Source organism: Gobius niger (assembly GCF_951799975.1).
Source record: "Gobius niger genome assembly, chromosome: 10".
Lineage (NCBI taxonomy): Eukaryota > Metazoa > Chordata > Actinopteri > Gobiiformes > Gobiidae > Gobius > Gobius niger.
Genome location: NC_136861.1, coordinates 33,702,235 through 33,719,255, shown reverse-complemented (window position 1 = coordinate 33,719,255; position 17,021 = coordinate 33,702,235). Strand labels below are relative to the sequence as shown.

Here is a 17,021-nt window from a genome sequence, read left to right as displayed (position 1 = left end):
CACAAATTTAAGAGAAATGGTCTTTTGTGGAATAAATTAACATGTTTGTTCTGTTTAATGGTTCTAGATTACAAATATTTTATCGAAAAAAGTGTAGTTCAGATATCATAAACCAGGGTTAGGCAAGTTTGCATCATGAAGGGACAATTTTTATCACTGCCAAAACACCAAGGGCTGGACCTCACTATTGTAGCCAAAAGTTCTGAACCATTTTCTGCAAATGCCAATGTTTTACATCAGTGGTTCTAAAGTGGTCCGGCTCCGAGACCCGCCATTACCTTAATGACAAAGTGTGACCCAAATAAAACTGTAATTTGTCATATATCTTGTAAAATATTGTATTTACCACATTTACCACATTTTTATTGAACAAGCCGTAGATTTGCTTTGAAGAACAACCCAATAATACAAATTTCAACAGACTCCAGTGTGTTTCCGTGTAGTTTCAGATTGAAAATATTGAAAAAAAAGTTCCCTGTAGGCTCGCGACCCACTTTTGAGTCCCCGACCCACCAGTTGAGAATCACTGTTTTACATTATATATGACCAAGTGGGATGTTCTCCGAAGACATTCAAAAAAGACACTATTTCTCGCATTTTTAGTGTACTTTAACAGGTATTTGCATAATCATATTTCTCAAAATCATATTGGGGGCCAGAGGCTCTGTGCTGGAGGGCCAGATTTGACCCCCGGGCCTGACGTTGCCTACCCCTGTCATAAACCATCATAAAGGTGCATCATACGTCACCATTAAAACATAACGTCGCAAAACGAATCCCAGTACTTGTCAGAAAGAAAAACTTGGCAGATCATTTTTGAGAATCGCTCCGCTTTTGTGACTGCAAGGGACCGCTTTGTGAGACTCTGGGACTCTGTTTGGATGCACATACTCCTATACTACAGCCTCTCTCTCTCTCTGTTTTCCCTCGGCAGGCAGGAGTACTGGCGCTGAGTGAGGCTTCAAACAGAGCGCTTACATAACGGCTGCAGTATGTCTGGAGCCCGCTCGTGTCACACTGCCCCACATGTCTGAGTTATAAGGACGATGACATGACGTTCGATGCTCCGATAAGGGTCGCGGAGTGTGCGGTATTTTACCTCGAGAATGTCCACGGAGTGAGCGAAAAGAAAGGCTGAATAAATAAACGCGGCTGTCGCAAGTCAACCTGGAACCAGACAGGGGTGCCTTTGATCCCACTACTGTTTCCCCATGAAAATGTCCGAGGAATTTATGAGGGTAATGCTAGCAAACGGCAGCTGTACGCAACATATATCACAGCCACATATGATACGCTTAAAGAGCATATTTCAAGCTTTTATATTGTCTGATTTTCAAGGGAACTTATGTAAAATCTAAGTTTTTTTGGGAGCTTTTAACCATATTATAACAACCCATCGTCAAAACCTCTTCAGACCAAAATTTGTCTCTCTTTCACTTTCCCTAAAATTCTTGGTGGTTGGCGGTTGGAGTCCAGAGTGGAGCTGAGATGTTTTCACAGCGCACATCCCTAGAGACACGTCTGTGGTCCAAGATCTACAGCCCAGAGCGGAGTGAGGGGGCGGACATCTGCACGGCAAGCTCCTTACTGCAACATGACCCTCAGTCTTATGCATTATCGTGACTCTGTGTCTGTCAGTCAGCCTTTTATAGACAGGTGCTACTTGTCTGTTCTCATAACTCAATCTCCTCAGACAGAATGCAATATCGAATCGTTTTTGTTTGTTGTAGTGACAGCACACTACCTAAATATAACTGTAAAGGAGGGGTGTTGTGCAAAATGGACTTTTTTAGCTGTTTATCATGTTACAATGCATCAAAAACAGACCTGGAGCTGTGCTTCGAGTCACTAGGGCATCTTTGAGTAATCTTTGAATCTTCTCCAGGGGCTACTTTTTAATCATCACGGCTGAAGCTCCCAAAAAGCTCCTCCTGAGGTCCTACGTTTCTAGGAAATTCATTCCTCATCTCTTGCCAAGCCTAATCCTTTCATCCCGATGTAAAATACTTGCCATAGCTTCACCACAGCTACACGGGCTACCAGCCTCTTTATTGAAACAGCTGCACAGCGAAGGGGAGCAAGAGGAGGTGGGGGCTGATGGGGAGAGCGCATTAAAGTCAGGAAGTGAAACTACCGGACATTTTGTTGTAGATCAATATAACATTTTTACTTGAGAATCAAACTTGTGTGCATCAATGTATTATATTCTTGCTGCTTTTGTGCTGCCAGTGTAATTCTGCCTGTGTGTGTTTGTCTATGGGGTAGTGTTGTGCCGAATGTTAACATAAGTTGTGTGTGAGATCATACTAATGAATTGTTGTATCATTTTATAGGTTAATAATGATTGTTGTTATTGTTGTATATTGTTTACTGTTGGTAATCTGCATCTTGCCCAGGGAGTACAGTTGAAAACTAGCATTAGAGCTAAAACTGGCACATTTACTGTGATGCACTGAGCACAATAATCCAAATTTTAGTTGTTTTGACTAGTTAAGAAGTCCTTGGGCATTTGTCTTAGATTATTTCACTTGTTCTGAGATGTTTCCGACTCGTTTCGATACATTTCGTCCTTATTTCAGGTCATTTTCTTTGCCAATGGGGTAAGAAAATTGGTCTTATCTCATTGGCAATTTTACTTACTTATTTCAAGCGAGCTTTACCCTAGAACTGGTCTGAAATGTCCTCAAACAAGCAAAGTAAACTTGGTCCGATCAGGAAAAGTGTCTAAATGAGTGAAAACCGCTCAAAACAAGAAACATTTCCTCAATTCAAGTCATTTAAGCCAATGCTTGATATTCACTTTTTGCAGTGTGTTAATTAATGTGCATTGTCTCTGTTCAATAAACTAATAATAATTAAAAGAAAATCTAACCAACAAAGTGTAAGATGGTGATAAAGACGTGTGTTTGAGATTATTACCAAATGCCTGTTAAAAATAGTTTTTCTTTGTATGTTTCCTGACAGACGTACTCGGGCCTCTTCTGCGTGGTCATCAACCCCTACAAGAACCTGCCCATTTACTCCGAGAACATCGTCGAGATGTACAGAGGGAAGAAGCGCCATGAAATGCCCCCGCACATCTACGCCATCTCCGAGTCTGCGTACCGCTGCATGCTGCAAGGTGAGACTGCTAAGTGATCGCTTTTCAAAGCTGGAGTTTGATTCTAGTAAGTGTATCCTGCACGAGCAAAGTCCTTTGTGTGTTCTACTTTGATTACTTTAGTATTTTCTAAAGGAAATACACCACTGTTTTCACTTAGCCCCTTAACTCCCACCTGAACCGAGCACATTTTCTCCAATTTGGCTTTACCCCAATCCAAAAGCTTCTGGAAAAAAGGTGTGAAAATAGCGACAGAACTGAGAAGAAAACTTTGACAAAAATGTGACAAAAAAAATGTGACAAAAAATGTACAGAAATTTGACCAAAAAATGATGAAAAAGTGCCAAAAAGTCACAAAAATGTCACAAAAATGTAACAAAAAAATAACAAAAATGTGACAAAAATGTCACAAAAAATGTGACAAAAATGTCACAAAAAATGTACAAAAATTCGACCCAAAAATTTGACCCAAAAATGATGAAAAAGTGCCAAAAAGTCATAAAAATGTAACAAAAAAATTGACAAAAAATGTAACAAAAAATAACAAAAATGTGACAAAAAAATAACAAAAATGTGACAAAAAGTGAAAAAAAAAAAAAAAAAGTTACAAAAATGAGCTGAATGCCCCCAAAAAATGGAGGAAAAAAATGACGTGAGGCAAAAGATCCATTTAGATGAGTTTTGTAGATCTTGGCTTTCAATTGAGGCGTTACACTGGCCTACGGATTTGGGTAAAGCTGAACTGGAGAAAATGCTCTCAGTTAAGAGGTTAAGTAAGCCACTTTTAACTTTGATTGGGGTAGTATTTGAACAAGCATCTGTACTTTCACTGATGAACTGACGTACTTTGACCACCGCTACTCGTTCCCACATTTAATGACCGTCCCACCTCGTGCGTCTGATTCACTGTTGATTCTTCCATCACAAAAGCAAGGGGGGGGTGACAAATGACAGTGGAATGAGGTCAGCGCTGTCCCAGGCCATGCCATACCAGGCCAGAATGTGTGGGCTGAGTCAGTGCCGCGCGTCACCACAGTGGGACGTACCCTCTTTTCTCCATGGAGACCTCACATAACTGTCCCGCCATCTCAAACACCAGGTCTCGTCAGTCCAGTGCAGTGAGTCACAGATGCAGCCTTTTCAATTGGGAATGATGTCCCGGGATGAGGATACTATTTATTTAAAACAGTTGGACAAGTGTTGGATAGAGCAGAAGAAAGAACTTGAGTAAAAATCATTTGAAAGTGCCGTCATTCTGACTTTGAGCAAACTTTTCGTCTACCCCACCGGCCCCTGGTTAAAGGCGGAGCTGTCGAAAACATGAAGCAGCTCAGAGATGAACAAAATGAAAAAAGTGTGTCCTGTAAACGTCGTGCAGTCAAAACAAATGTGCAGATGAAGCCTGCAGGGCCAGAGGAAGTCCGGCCCAAACACAGGAGTCTGTTCTGGAAAGGGGGGGGGGGGGCTGCATTGTGCCCTACAATAGGAGCTTTGTGCAGCAGCGTGAGGGGGCTGGGACTGCGGGGTGTTGTGTGTGTGTGTGTGGGGGGGGAAATGAGGCCTCCGGGTTGGGGGGGCACAGAGGAGGGCATGGCCGGGGTCTGAGTGACGGGACAGGTGTCGGGGGTTTATGGACGAGTGGGTGAGCGCGGGGTCTGTCGGCACGCGCACGGCTACGGGGAGAAGGGGGCGCCCGGCCGGGGCAGGTGTGCGGGGTATGGCGGACAGCTGTGGAGCGCAGGCATTTCTGGGTTATGGAGTCATGGGGCAGGTCTGAGGGAGGACGGTCCCGTACATGTTCAGGGCAGGCACACAGTCATTACAGAGCAGAGGCTAACGCGGGAATAATGAGGTTTTACAGGTTTTTCAATAATGTCCTTGGACAATAGTGGGACAATAGTGGGAATGAAAAGTGAAAATAAGCTTTCACTTTCAGCTAACAGCATGCTAGCAAACACTTGGTGACGTGATGAACACACTTTGAGCTCAGAACGGGTCCGGTTATGGTTTATGGGGTTTAACCTCTTAACTCCCACCTGAACGGATCCCATTTTCTCCAGTTTGGCTTTACCCTAATCGAAAAGCTTCTTGGGAAAAAAGCACCAAAACAGCCACGAAAAATGAGAAGAAAACAAGGATGTAAACGCAACAAAAATGTGACAAAAACTCAACAACAATGTAACAAAAACTCAACAACAATGTAACAAAAACTCAATAAAAATGTGACAAAAACTCAACAAAAATGTAACATAAACTCAACAACAATGTAACAAAAACTCAACAAAAATGTGACAAAAACTCAACAACAATGTAACAAAAACTCAACAAAAATGTGACAAAAACTCAACAACAATGTAACAAAAACTCAACAACAATGTAACAAAAACTCAATAAAAATGTAACAAAAACTCAACAAAAATGTGACAAAAATTCAACCAAAAAGTGACAACAATTCAACAAAAATGTGACAAAAATTCAACAAAAAAATGACAAAAAATCAACCAAAATGTGACAAAAATTCAACAAAAATGTGACAAAAACTCAACAAAAATGTGACAAAAACTCAACAAAAATGTAACAAAAATTCAACCAAAAAGTGACAAAAATTCAACCAAAAAGTGACAAAAATGTGACAAAAATTCAACCAAAAAGTGACAAAAATTCAACAAAAATGTGACAAAAATTCAACCAAAAAGTGACAAAAATTCAACAAAAATGTGACAAAAATTCAACAAAAATGTGACAAAAATTCAACAAAAATGTGACAAAAATTCAACAAAAATGTGAGGAAAAAGATCAGTTTTGTGGGTCTTAGCTTTCAAATGAGGTGTTACACAGGCCTATATAATGGCCAAAGAGGACAGAATGCTTTTGGTTCAGGCGGGTGGTAAGAGGTTTAAAATGTGAGTGTTGCGTACCATCTTCGACGCTTACAGATTGTAGCGCTTCAGTAGAAGAAGAAACAACCAAAGTAAACAGGATTTGTGTGAATGAAGCAAAATACTACACCAGGTGTGTTTTTGGTGAGGGAATGTTTTGACTTGTAATCTATGTCATTTCCACTAATTTGACCAACATATTTCTGAGCAGTTCTGAGATCAGACTACAGTTGGTACGGTGTCATTGATTTGTTAGCATGCTGTTAGCATCGATAGTTCCGGTTGTAGCAATAAAAAGAACACACAGCATTCGACCCCAACATATGCGGACAGTTAGCAAGCCAGACCTGCCTGGCCTGCCAAACGACATGCTTTTTCAAAGATATGTAGTCTGGGAGTGAGCATGATCTCAGGGCGTGATTGACAGACGGAATCAACCAAGAGAAACAAACGCAGAAGCAAATAGCAGGAAGCCTTTTTAAAAAACATCCTTTTTCACAATGAACGCTTCCAACACTGTTTCTTACTTGTTCTCCTGTTTTAGAGATTTTATATTTTCCAAATGATTTCAAACAGACGAAAGAGCAGAAGGAAACGGTGTATAAGTCGCCGTTTCAGAAGAGTGCGGTGATGGCCTCCGTCTCTTGATGCGGTGAACTCCCGCCTCTCGGTGCGTGATTGGACCGATATTGGTCAAATCGGGAAATGATTGGCTGCCAGTAGCTGCCCAGACGGTTCTCCTTTTGAACTGAAAGAAGGAGCGTCTGGCTGCCCAGGCAACCATTTTAGTCTGGGAATCTTTTCAGCATTCATTAGCCTCCTCAATGTATTTTTCCTATAGCAATTAGCGATTAGCCAGCAAGCATTGCTAATTGTAAACGATGCAGATTTTTTCGGCTGTTGTCAATCCATCAACTTTATCCATCAACATTAGGTGATGTCAAAGCTGGGTCATCGTCATCAATCAATATTCAGACTTTTTAATTTGGATGCAAATTAGCTTAAAAAGACTAAATCCTAGATCACATTCAGTTACGTTTCTGCTTTTTGTGGGGCTCGATGCACATCCAATGACCACTAAACATCATTTTTTTATATGTTAATGATTGAGAAACTGCAGAAATGATATAAATGCCATGAAACTGACATGTCATACCTCGCCGTACGTTAATACAGTGTCTTTTCCATTCATAGACAACATTAGTTAGCAGCCCAAAGCCATGATTACAATCCACAACCCTACACTATTTGTCCTCTTTAAATTTTAAAACATAAAAAAAGCTTATGTGTCCAAAAATCTTTCGTAAAAACCTGATTAAACCATAAATATGCCTAATTCCGGCTCACTTTGTCCACTCGTGCAGCTCTTATCAGCGCGCCAACTCATTGTCTGGCCACAAATCTGCGTCCGATAAGCCTTTTCCCCCGGAGAGTCTGGATTCCTCTGGCTTTCGGTGCTTGCGGAGCTTAGCGCGCCCGTATCGGAGGTGCCACGGTAAACACGAACGCATCACAAAGGACCTCTGTGGAGCCAACATCTGCAAGCCATTACAGCGTGCCACATACTTCAGCCCTATCTCCCACCGACGCTGCTTTAACCCCCCCCCCCGCCTGCCCAGCTCTGCCTTTGGTCCACAGGCTACACCCAACCACATTGAGGACCGACTTGTTCTCAATGGAGGGAACCGGTGTTTAGCTCTTTGGCTGTGTAAGCAAAAACAAAGTGGCTTTCAAGGGGCCTTTAGTGGGCTTTATTGTGGCACTTTGAAAATCTTTGTGTATGGAAGCAGTGTGTGGCGCTTTCACTTTCCCGTAGGAGCTCTCAGGTTAGTCGCCCGATGCCCTCTGCTGGCAACAGTGGGGAGTGAAGCCTTTTGAAATGACAGATTAGCAGCATGGCTTTTATCGACAAAGATAGGTTGAAGTAGCCACACTTTTAGTTTTGAAATGGTCGGAATGAGTCCAGTGAAGGGACCAAGTCATGCAGTATCCACTTATAAGAGTTTTTAAGAATGCCATAACATAACAAGCATTTAAAATCTCACCACCCGCCTGAACCAAATGCATTCTGTCCGCTTTGGCCATTATATCGGTCTGTGTGACACCTCATTTGAAAGATAAGACCCACAAAAATGATCTTTTTCCTCGCGTTGTTGCTGTGTTGTGTCACCTTTTTTATGTTTTTTTTTTTTAGTTTTGAGCTTAGAGTTTTTGTCATTTTTTTGTTGAATTTTTGTCATTTTTTTGTTAAGTTTTTGTCACATTTGTGTTGAGTTTTTGTCACTTTTTGGTTGAATTTTTGTCACATTTTTGCTGAATTTTTGTCACATTTTTGTTGAGTTTTTGTCACATTTTTGCTGAATTTTTGTCACATTTTTGTTGAGTTTTTGTCACATTTTTTTTGAATTTTTGTCACGTTTTTGTTGAATTTTTGTCACTTTTTTGTTGAATTTTTGTCACATTTTTGTTGATTTTTTGTCACATTTTTGCTGATTTTTTGTCACATTTTTGCTGATTTTTTGTCACATTTTTGCTGATTTTTTGTCACATTTTTGCTGATTTTTTGTCACATTTTTGCTGATTTTTTGTCACATTTTTGCTGATTTTTTGTCACATTTTTGCTGATTTTTTGTTGATTTTTTGTCACATTTTTGTTGAATTTTTGTCACATTTTTGCTGATTTTTTGTCACATTTTTGCTGATTTTTTGTCACATTTTTGTCACATTTATTTTTATTTTTTTTGTCACATTTTTGTTGCGTTTACATCCTTGTTTGCTTCTCATTTTTTGTGGCTGTTTTGGTGCTTTTTTCCCATGAAGCTTTTTGATTAGGGTGAAGCCAAACTGGAGAAAATGGGATCCGTTCAGGTGGGAGTTAAGAGGTTAAAGAGTAGTATTTTGCTAGTCTGGCCAGCCAGCCTCTCCTGCTTTCTGTTCAGAAGAAAGAGAGGCTGTTACTTTGTCCGCAGCTAATCCCAAAAATCACAGATGCCAATTTGTAACGCAGCCCTCACATTGCATATTATTCAGAACAAGCTTTATATCTTCTCAGACCTGCCATTTTAATAGTTTAGCCATTTACGTGTTGATTTGAGAAAATTGAAATATTTCTTATTCAAATTGTATGTTTTCGTCGACTGTAAACAGGGCAGCTGTGGAATGAATGTGTAATGCCCCACTATAGCACTTTGAGAAGCTTGTCCAGGAGTCTCCAAGCTTTCAGATGCAGTACTTTAGCCTTATGATGACCCATGTGTGTGACCCTGGAGTCGCACTACTCGGCCGTGTCCTCTCTGACTCTCAAAGCAAACGTTTAACGCGATGCAAATGCAGGCGCTTCATTGAGCACAGCTGTCATCGTAGCTCAGTGCGCTGGCTTTGCTGGAGCAGAAGCGCGAGAGGAGCTCATGGCCCTGAGTGACGGAACAGGATGGATGAATTACAGAGGTCACAGCCCAAGTAATTAGACAGCTACTTCGCTTAGCTTTATTGTCAGTTTTACCACATGTAAAGCGCACAAGGGGAATCGGCGTTAGGCCTTGGTGGCTAATGGTGAACACTGTTTTACGGTTTGTGTGTTTATAGTCGAAGTTTTCAATATTCCTGACTAAACTTTGTGTTGAGATTGTTTTACCCCTTCTGCTTCCTCATATCTGTGGACAGAGAGGTAATATAGGACAAGAAATACTACACACACTACATTTGTTAATGGAAAATTGACTTAGCATGTTATAATGTTCCCTCATTGAAAAACTGGTGTAGCACATTGCTTCATTCACACTTTTTTTAGTTCTTCTGTTTACTTTGGTTCTTTCTTCTTCATTCTTCATTACTCAGATTTTATAGCGTAGTTGATGTGTCATGTCATAGCTTCACTTGGAGCTGGAGCCGATACAAGTCAATGGGAAAGACACAGTTTTAGAAAGAAATGTCTAAACAGAAAATGACCAAATGTTTTCCCCGATTATTTTTTAGAAAGGATTGGATTCGTTTCATCTGACCATCAGATGCACCTCATTTTGAATATTGCCTCCACTTTACAAGAGACAGTCATGTGACTTGCTGAGAGCGAAGACGTTGTACTTTGTGACAGTTTTTGTTTCACGTGGACAAGCCCAGCCATCAGTCCGAAATTCAAATAAGAATGTCGTGACCTAATGTGAACGGAACCCTTTTGTCTTCCACATTTTCAACACCATCACCGCGTCACCTGGTTCCAAGCGGTTCTGTGCTCAAACTGCATTTATCATGACTTGATTTGTTAGGTAGTTGCGGGGCAAAGCTCTCGATTTACAGATCGATCTACGTTCCCACCCTCACCTGTGGTCATGAGATTTGGGTAATGACCGAAAGGACAAGATCGCGAATACAAGCGGCCGCAATGAGTTTCCTTCGCAGGGTGTCTGGGCGCACCCTTCGAGATCGGGTGAGGAGCTCAGTTACCCGGGAGGAGCTCGGAGTAGAGTCGCTGCTCCTTCAGGTCGAAAGGAGCAGCTAAGGTGGCTATAGGGCATCTGTTTCGGATGCCTCCTGGTCGCCTCCCGCGGGAGGTGTTCCAGGCATGTCCTAGTGGGACAAGACCTCGTGGAAGGCCCAGGACACGCTGTCGCCTCGAGATCCCCCCAGAACAGCTGGAGGAGGTGTGTGTGGATCGGGAAGTTTGGGCATCTCTGCTGAGACGCTGCCCCCGCGACCCGGCCCCGGATAAAGCGGAAGAAAATGGATGGATGATTTGTTAGGATAGAAATGGAGACTTGTGTTTTGTTTTTCGAACTGAGGGCGCCCAACGTCCTACTAAACTTTGAGATGCGAACCAACATAGTCATTTTGTTTTTCTTTTAGATTGATGTGATTGACCAAAGCAGTTCCTGGCACTCGTGTGTCTCGAACTGCGATTTCGATTAGATCTATCTGTAGCTTTGATTCCATTGCGAGTTGATCTCCGGCTCTGCACCGTTAAAAACGACCTAGAGTCGGCCCCGTTACTTAAATCCAACCATTTTAAAAAGTCGTCTTCCATTTCAAAGCGATTTCTAATTGAAACAGCGCTGCAGCCTCACGCCTCTCATGAGAAACACATGGCGCACTGGCCCTCCTGGTACGGTTTCCGTGCGGCCCACGGCTCTATGGTGGATGGCATTAAAGGCATGTGAAAAATGTGCTACAGTGAAAGATGGAGAGACACTGTAAAAAGTCTGTCTGGATGCAGCTCAGACGTTATAAAAAGAGATCCGCACGAACCGCATGATAAATAAATCTATGGGAAAAGGATTGAAACGTGACATCTGAAGACGCACAGTGCAGTTAAACCCATGTAGTTGTTGTTATGATGCCATATAAATAAACCAACAGAAGTGTGTAACAGTTGTTCCAGTGCAGTTTCATTGGGTGCGTACAAGCTTCTTATGGCAATGGGTTTTCTCAACAGTTTGATTTTGCTTCAAGGTAGGGGATACATGAGTTGTTTTCCCCAAATGTTTTCCTGAGGACGCAAACACAAATTGACCCTACTAATCTCAGGACGTACTGTACCTCATTGGCACTGTTCTGGAGGCTGGCCCTTGGTTACTTTTCTTGTAAATTGTGGTGTTTTATTCGTTCCACTAAGTGCTTTATGAAAATGAATAGGGTCGTTTGAGTCTCAACAACTACAAGTGTGTGACAGAAATTGGATATATATCTGAGCCAGACCAGGCCGAACCACACAAGCCACCTGTCCCGGTCATAGATGTATATAATACGGAAGATAAACGGTGACCATCCTGCCCCATGAGGCCATGAAAACGTCAAAAAGGTGAGAAGGTTGTCACAGAAGGAAACTATATCTTCTTCGTATTTGAAGTTGTTTTTTGGAGATGTAAAGTCTGCCATGTTACAGAGTTCCTTCTGGAGTTGCCCCTAGCCACGAGAGGGTGGTATGGCAGCACCATGAGGACCAAAGAGAAGGGATATGGTCCAGATAGAGGCCCCCTTGTACATATCCAGCTGGATGATGCTCTTCTCATTGAACTATGTCAGACTGTTGTGCTTTTGGCTCAACAACAATGATCTGGACAGGACCCTTTTGATCAGAAATGGTTGTCCCAGTGGGAGACACTACACCCATCTCACAGCCTCTTCGGTCCTGCCTAAGGGAGAAGACTGCACAATCAGTGCCAGTTCCAACTGACTACAGGCCTGCTTCATCCACTGGGCTGTCAGGAAGCTGAACTCTCCCCTTCTTCTCCCTCTGCTGCATTCGTGCATTCTGAGAACTATTAGCCAGGCAAACATGCAACATTGTTTTATGTCATGTATTTAATCCAAGACAAAATAGAGTTTTTGAATGAGGACCTGGGAATGAGCTCATGGCATGCTAGCTAATGGCGGTGCTGCGATGAACACACGTTGAGTCCGGCAATGATTCATGGACTTGGAAAATGTTCCGGGTTCTACCTACCCTAATAAAACGCAGGAAGTCAGTTTAATAATTCATGCTGCCAAAGAAGAAAGGCCCCAGTGAACGAGATTTCGCAAAGTGAAATAACGCAGCTAAAAGTCGACTGTAAAAATGATATCCTTTGAAACACACTGCGGGTAAATCCACAACAAACCCTGGCTTAAATCTTGCCAGTGATCTCATCAGCGTCCGCCACTGCTGCCCCACATCTGCAGTAGTTAACGTCTATTTCGGATACTGGGACATGACATCATCTCCAGCCTGTGTTTAACGTTCCCCATGTGCTAACTTTATCTGAGCCATCCTTTATCAGGGCACCAACAACACCGCCACAGGGAAACGTCCCACAGCACCGCAGTAGTGTGTTTGTAATGGAGCACACAGACCAAAAAAGGACAAAGTAGCTTTTAAGATAATTACTATATGGACTTATTTGTTCCATTTTCGAAACATTTACAATCATTTTGGGGGCGTAAAGGTTCTGTAATGTTCAGTTCTGTTTAGTATTTGTGCGGAATCTTGTTCTTTTTTTCAAACCATGACTCAAATGTGTGCCAAAGTGACCGACCTGAGTAAAAACTTCCTTGCCCTCTCTGTACTGTGTTGCGTGTGCCAGTCATTCACAGTCCCGGAACAGAGGGGCCGGGGGAAAACCGAGGGGGAAACGGGGGGTATCTGAATTCCACACCAAGGGCTGTCCAATGGCACGACAACTCTCGACACAAGCCTCTTCTGAATGTGCGGCAGCTGCTAACCCTGTACATCAAATATACAGTATGTATAAAATGCTGTACAGCGAGAGAGAAACCACAATAGTTAAAAGTACTTTTTGGTTTTCAGTGGTGTTTTAAAGTCCAAACACCTTTGCCAAATGAGTGAATGGGTGACTGGTTCCTTACTGTAAAGCGCCCTCTGTCTGTGTTTTGTACTACTACATCTAACTACATCCGTATAACTAGGGGTATTTTCTTGACACATGCGTTATTTAAAGTAACATGGAGGCTGAGGTGACTTAAGTTCTTGTAAACGGCTTAATAGACCATGAAAAGAAACAAATATTCCACCGCTCCTGCCCGACTCCATTTGTTCTCAGGAGGTTCGTAAATCTTGACGTTGTGCAGTCGCCCTCTTATCCTAATGGGCCGGAAGTGTGGGGAGAGACGACGGGTGACAGTTACACAGAGCAGGGGCCGCCGAGCTCACACCTCCACATCCCTCCTCTGTCTGGGAATGTCGATGAGCCGCTGTGTTTCCCGCGCAAACTGCTCCGCTCCTGCAAGGTGACCAAAATACTACCAAGTCGTTCTTTTTTTTATTTAAAAAAAAAAAACGAGCAGCCAACCAGAACCAAGCCTGAAACAAGTCCTCCAATCGCAGGCCAGAGCTCTCACAGCCAGGTTTTCATGGAGGGAAAAGACAGGTTTAGGCCACACAAACAAAAATATACAAAAAGGAGGGAGCCTGGAGGCCTGGGGCTGTAACACAAAGGATGCAACCATTTAGCCTTCGGTTGGTAGAAGTGTTAGACCTGTAACGTAATTTTTATGTTTTTAAAAGAGTGTGATAGAAGTAAGTATCTTTGTGAGTTTGACATTTATATTCACATAAGTTATATGTTTTTTTTTAATATGGATTCAGAACAAAAAGATCCACTGCCTTGGCAGTTTCAGAAGCAATTGAGGATGTTGACAAATCTCTTGATCAAAAAATGTACACAATGGGTCTATTCATAGACCTCAAAAGGCATTTGATAGCATTGATCATGAGATCTTAAACAAACTGGAGAGGTGTGGGATTCGGGGGGGTGATGCTTGATAGGATAAAGTGCTACTTGTATAACAGAAAACAATATGTGAACATGGGTGAGTTGAATTCTGATTACTTAAATGTAACTTGTGGTGTACCTCAGGGTTCAGTATTCGGCCCAGTGTTGTTCATCTTGTATATTAATGACATGTGTAAAGTTTCTAAACTGATCAAATGTATTTTATTTGCTGCTGACACAAGTATTTTTTATTCAGATAAGAACGTTGACAAGTTATTTGAAACAATAAGCGCAGAAATGTGCAAATTAAAACTATGGTTTGATCAGAACAAACTCTCACTCAACCTGGGTAAAACTAAATACTGTATATGTTGTTTGGGAACAGAAAAATTAATACTGAAGCAAAAGTCCAAATCAAGGAGGTAAAGATAGAAAGAATTAACGAAATAACATTTCTTGGGATTTTAATTGACTGCAAGTTAAGCTGGAAACTCACTTGTCCTTCTCCAGAAAAGAGCAATTCAGGTAATTCATAATGCAGGATATAGAGATCATACTCACCCTCTTTTCCTAAAGTCAAATCTACTCAAACTGAAGGATCGAATCAATTATTTCACTGCAATAATGATGCTCAAAGCTAAAAATTATCTATTATCCCTCAGCCTCTCACTTGAGCCTCCAGCCCTGCGTCTGGATTTCTCATGCCGCTTAAGTGGTTGCTTGGCACTCGGAAGCCTCGCTGTGGAGCTTTATGGAGGCCTTTTTACGAAGCTAATTGCGCGAAGTGGAGTGTGGCGTGGAAAAAAAATAGAAAAAGCATGTGTTACATCCTGCCGGAGACCCCGAAAGGTTAGCAAACACGCTAACACGCTGGCCCACTTTCAGCGGTTAACATGTGTTCGGTTGTTGTGGGGAGTTCCAGGCTGCTAAGTATTAAGTTGGTGTTATGTAAACAGTCTGCTTATTCGCGCAAAGGGGGTAATACTTTTTTTCACGGCCTGATTTGTTTTCCAGATGTGTGATGTGCGCAGCTAATCACGGTTTATTTGAAAGAGTTTATGCTGATTTAGAAATAAGCCTGGTTTGGAAACAATGGCGGATGTTCTGTTGCGGATGTCATCGCCAAGAACCGGACCTGCACAGTGTCTTTGCAAAGGACCATATGATGCAAATTCCAATGTAATGAGATTATAGACTTGGATTTTTTGATCATGCAGGCTGTCTTTGGGGAGTCATTAAGTTTATCATCTGAAAAAAGCGATTTTAAACAGAGAAATGTGGGCCCTCTGAAAACTATAATCATGCATATGTACTTAGTCACTGCTGAGGTGTTATGGAAGACCAGGATGCTTCAACCAGAAGAATATGACATCTGAAGCCCTTGTCCAGGATCCGTCTGTGTGTGGTGGCTCTTGATGCACTGACTCCGGTCTCAGTCCACTCCTTGTGAAGGTCCACCACGCTTTCGAATGGCCTTTTCCTGACAATCCTCTCCAGACTGCGCTCATCCCTGTGGCTTGTGCACCTTTTTTCTTCCACGCTTTTCCCTTCCACTTAACTCTCTATTAAAGGGACAGGCCACCGTTTTTCCATACTGAGATATGTTCTTACCTGAGCTTAGACGAGTTGATGCCCTCGGTCATGCAAAACGATCAGAGATGTTAGTAGCATTGGGCCTCTCCCAGCATATTCCTATAGCTCCAAACGGGGTGAAGTTGGAAGTTACCACGCTCTTCCACGGGCACAAAGATCAGACAGGTACATGTCAACTCGTCTAAGCTCAGGTAAGAACATATCTCAGTATAGAAAAACGGTGGCCTGTTCCTTTTATGTGCTTTGATACAGCACTTTGAGAACATCCAACTGCTTTTGCTATTACCGTTGATGATGGTTTTCTGCACAACTGTCAGGTCAGCAGTCTTCCCTATGATGATGGATTCTACTGAACTAGACTTAGAGACCATTTAAACTTTGAGCCGACAGTACAGTCCCTTTTCATAATATTCAAGATTTTGAGTTTTTTACAAGCTGTAAGCCAAAATCTTCATGCAAAGTAAGATATATCAAGCCTTTATTTGTTATAATTTTGATAATCATGTCTCACAGCTTGTAAAAAACGAATATAAAACATCTCAGAAAAGTAGAATACTAATCATCAAAATTATAACAAACAAAGGCTTGACATATGTCACTTTGAACTGATTCAGACATTCACACATGCAACCAATTATATTTTGGGTCAAACAGGCATTATTTTGGGCGCATATATAACCAAATTGGCCCTGGTCCGTAGAGCGTGTGCACTTCCTCCGTTTGTGCAACAATGAACGGCAAAGCAACACTTTCAATACAGCTACATATGCAAACGTGCTAACCAGCGTGAGAAAGTACGGTATCAGAAAAAGTTTGGCAAAGGAGTCTAGACCGTCAAACACGGAGAATCATGGAAAAGGCTAATATTGTTGTAAATTTGATTATTTCTTGTTATGGCCCGTGCAAGTGAGCGCTATTATCGTTTGGAATCCAGCGTGGAGGCGTTGCCCGAGGTGAATCAAGGTTATTATGGGGGGTAACAGTAGCCCAGCGGATGAGGGGGCAGAGAAGGGGGTAAGGCTGTGGAATGTGAAGAATGAGCTTGCTTTAATCCATGTGGGGAGAAATGATTAGCAGCTGAAGGAGCCCTGAGGAGCCCAGGCCTCCTCTATGAGCCGCTGCACTGCACTGGGCATGGGCAGGCTCTGGTCGGGCTCTGATGGACACGCAATGACTCGAGCGCAATCCAAGAACCAAATCAAGTTGATGCTCTTCTAGCAGGGGCGTCACGCCAAACATACACAT

The 17,021-nt window shown here is 42.2% G+C and overlaps 1 protein-coding gene across 4 annotated transcripts in view; it reads left to right on the top strand.

The window, feature by feature from the left end:
- LOC306969628 (myosin-10) overlaps positions 1-17,021 on the top strand; it is a 93,865-nt gene that overhangs the window by 24,550 nt on the left and 52,294 nt on the right. For all 4 annotated transcript variants that reach the window (XM_079565307.1, XM_079565306.1, XM_079565308.1 and 1 more), the window contains one exon: positions 2,965-3,121. In XM_079565307.1, the coding sequence (XP_079421433.1) occupies positions 2,965-3,121 (157 nt within the window). The remainder of the gene's footprint in view (positions 1-2,964; positions 3,122-17,021) is intronic.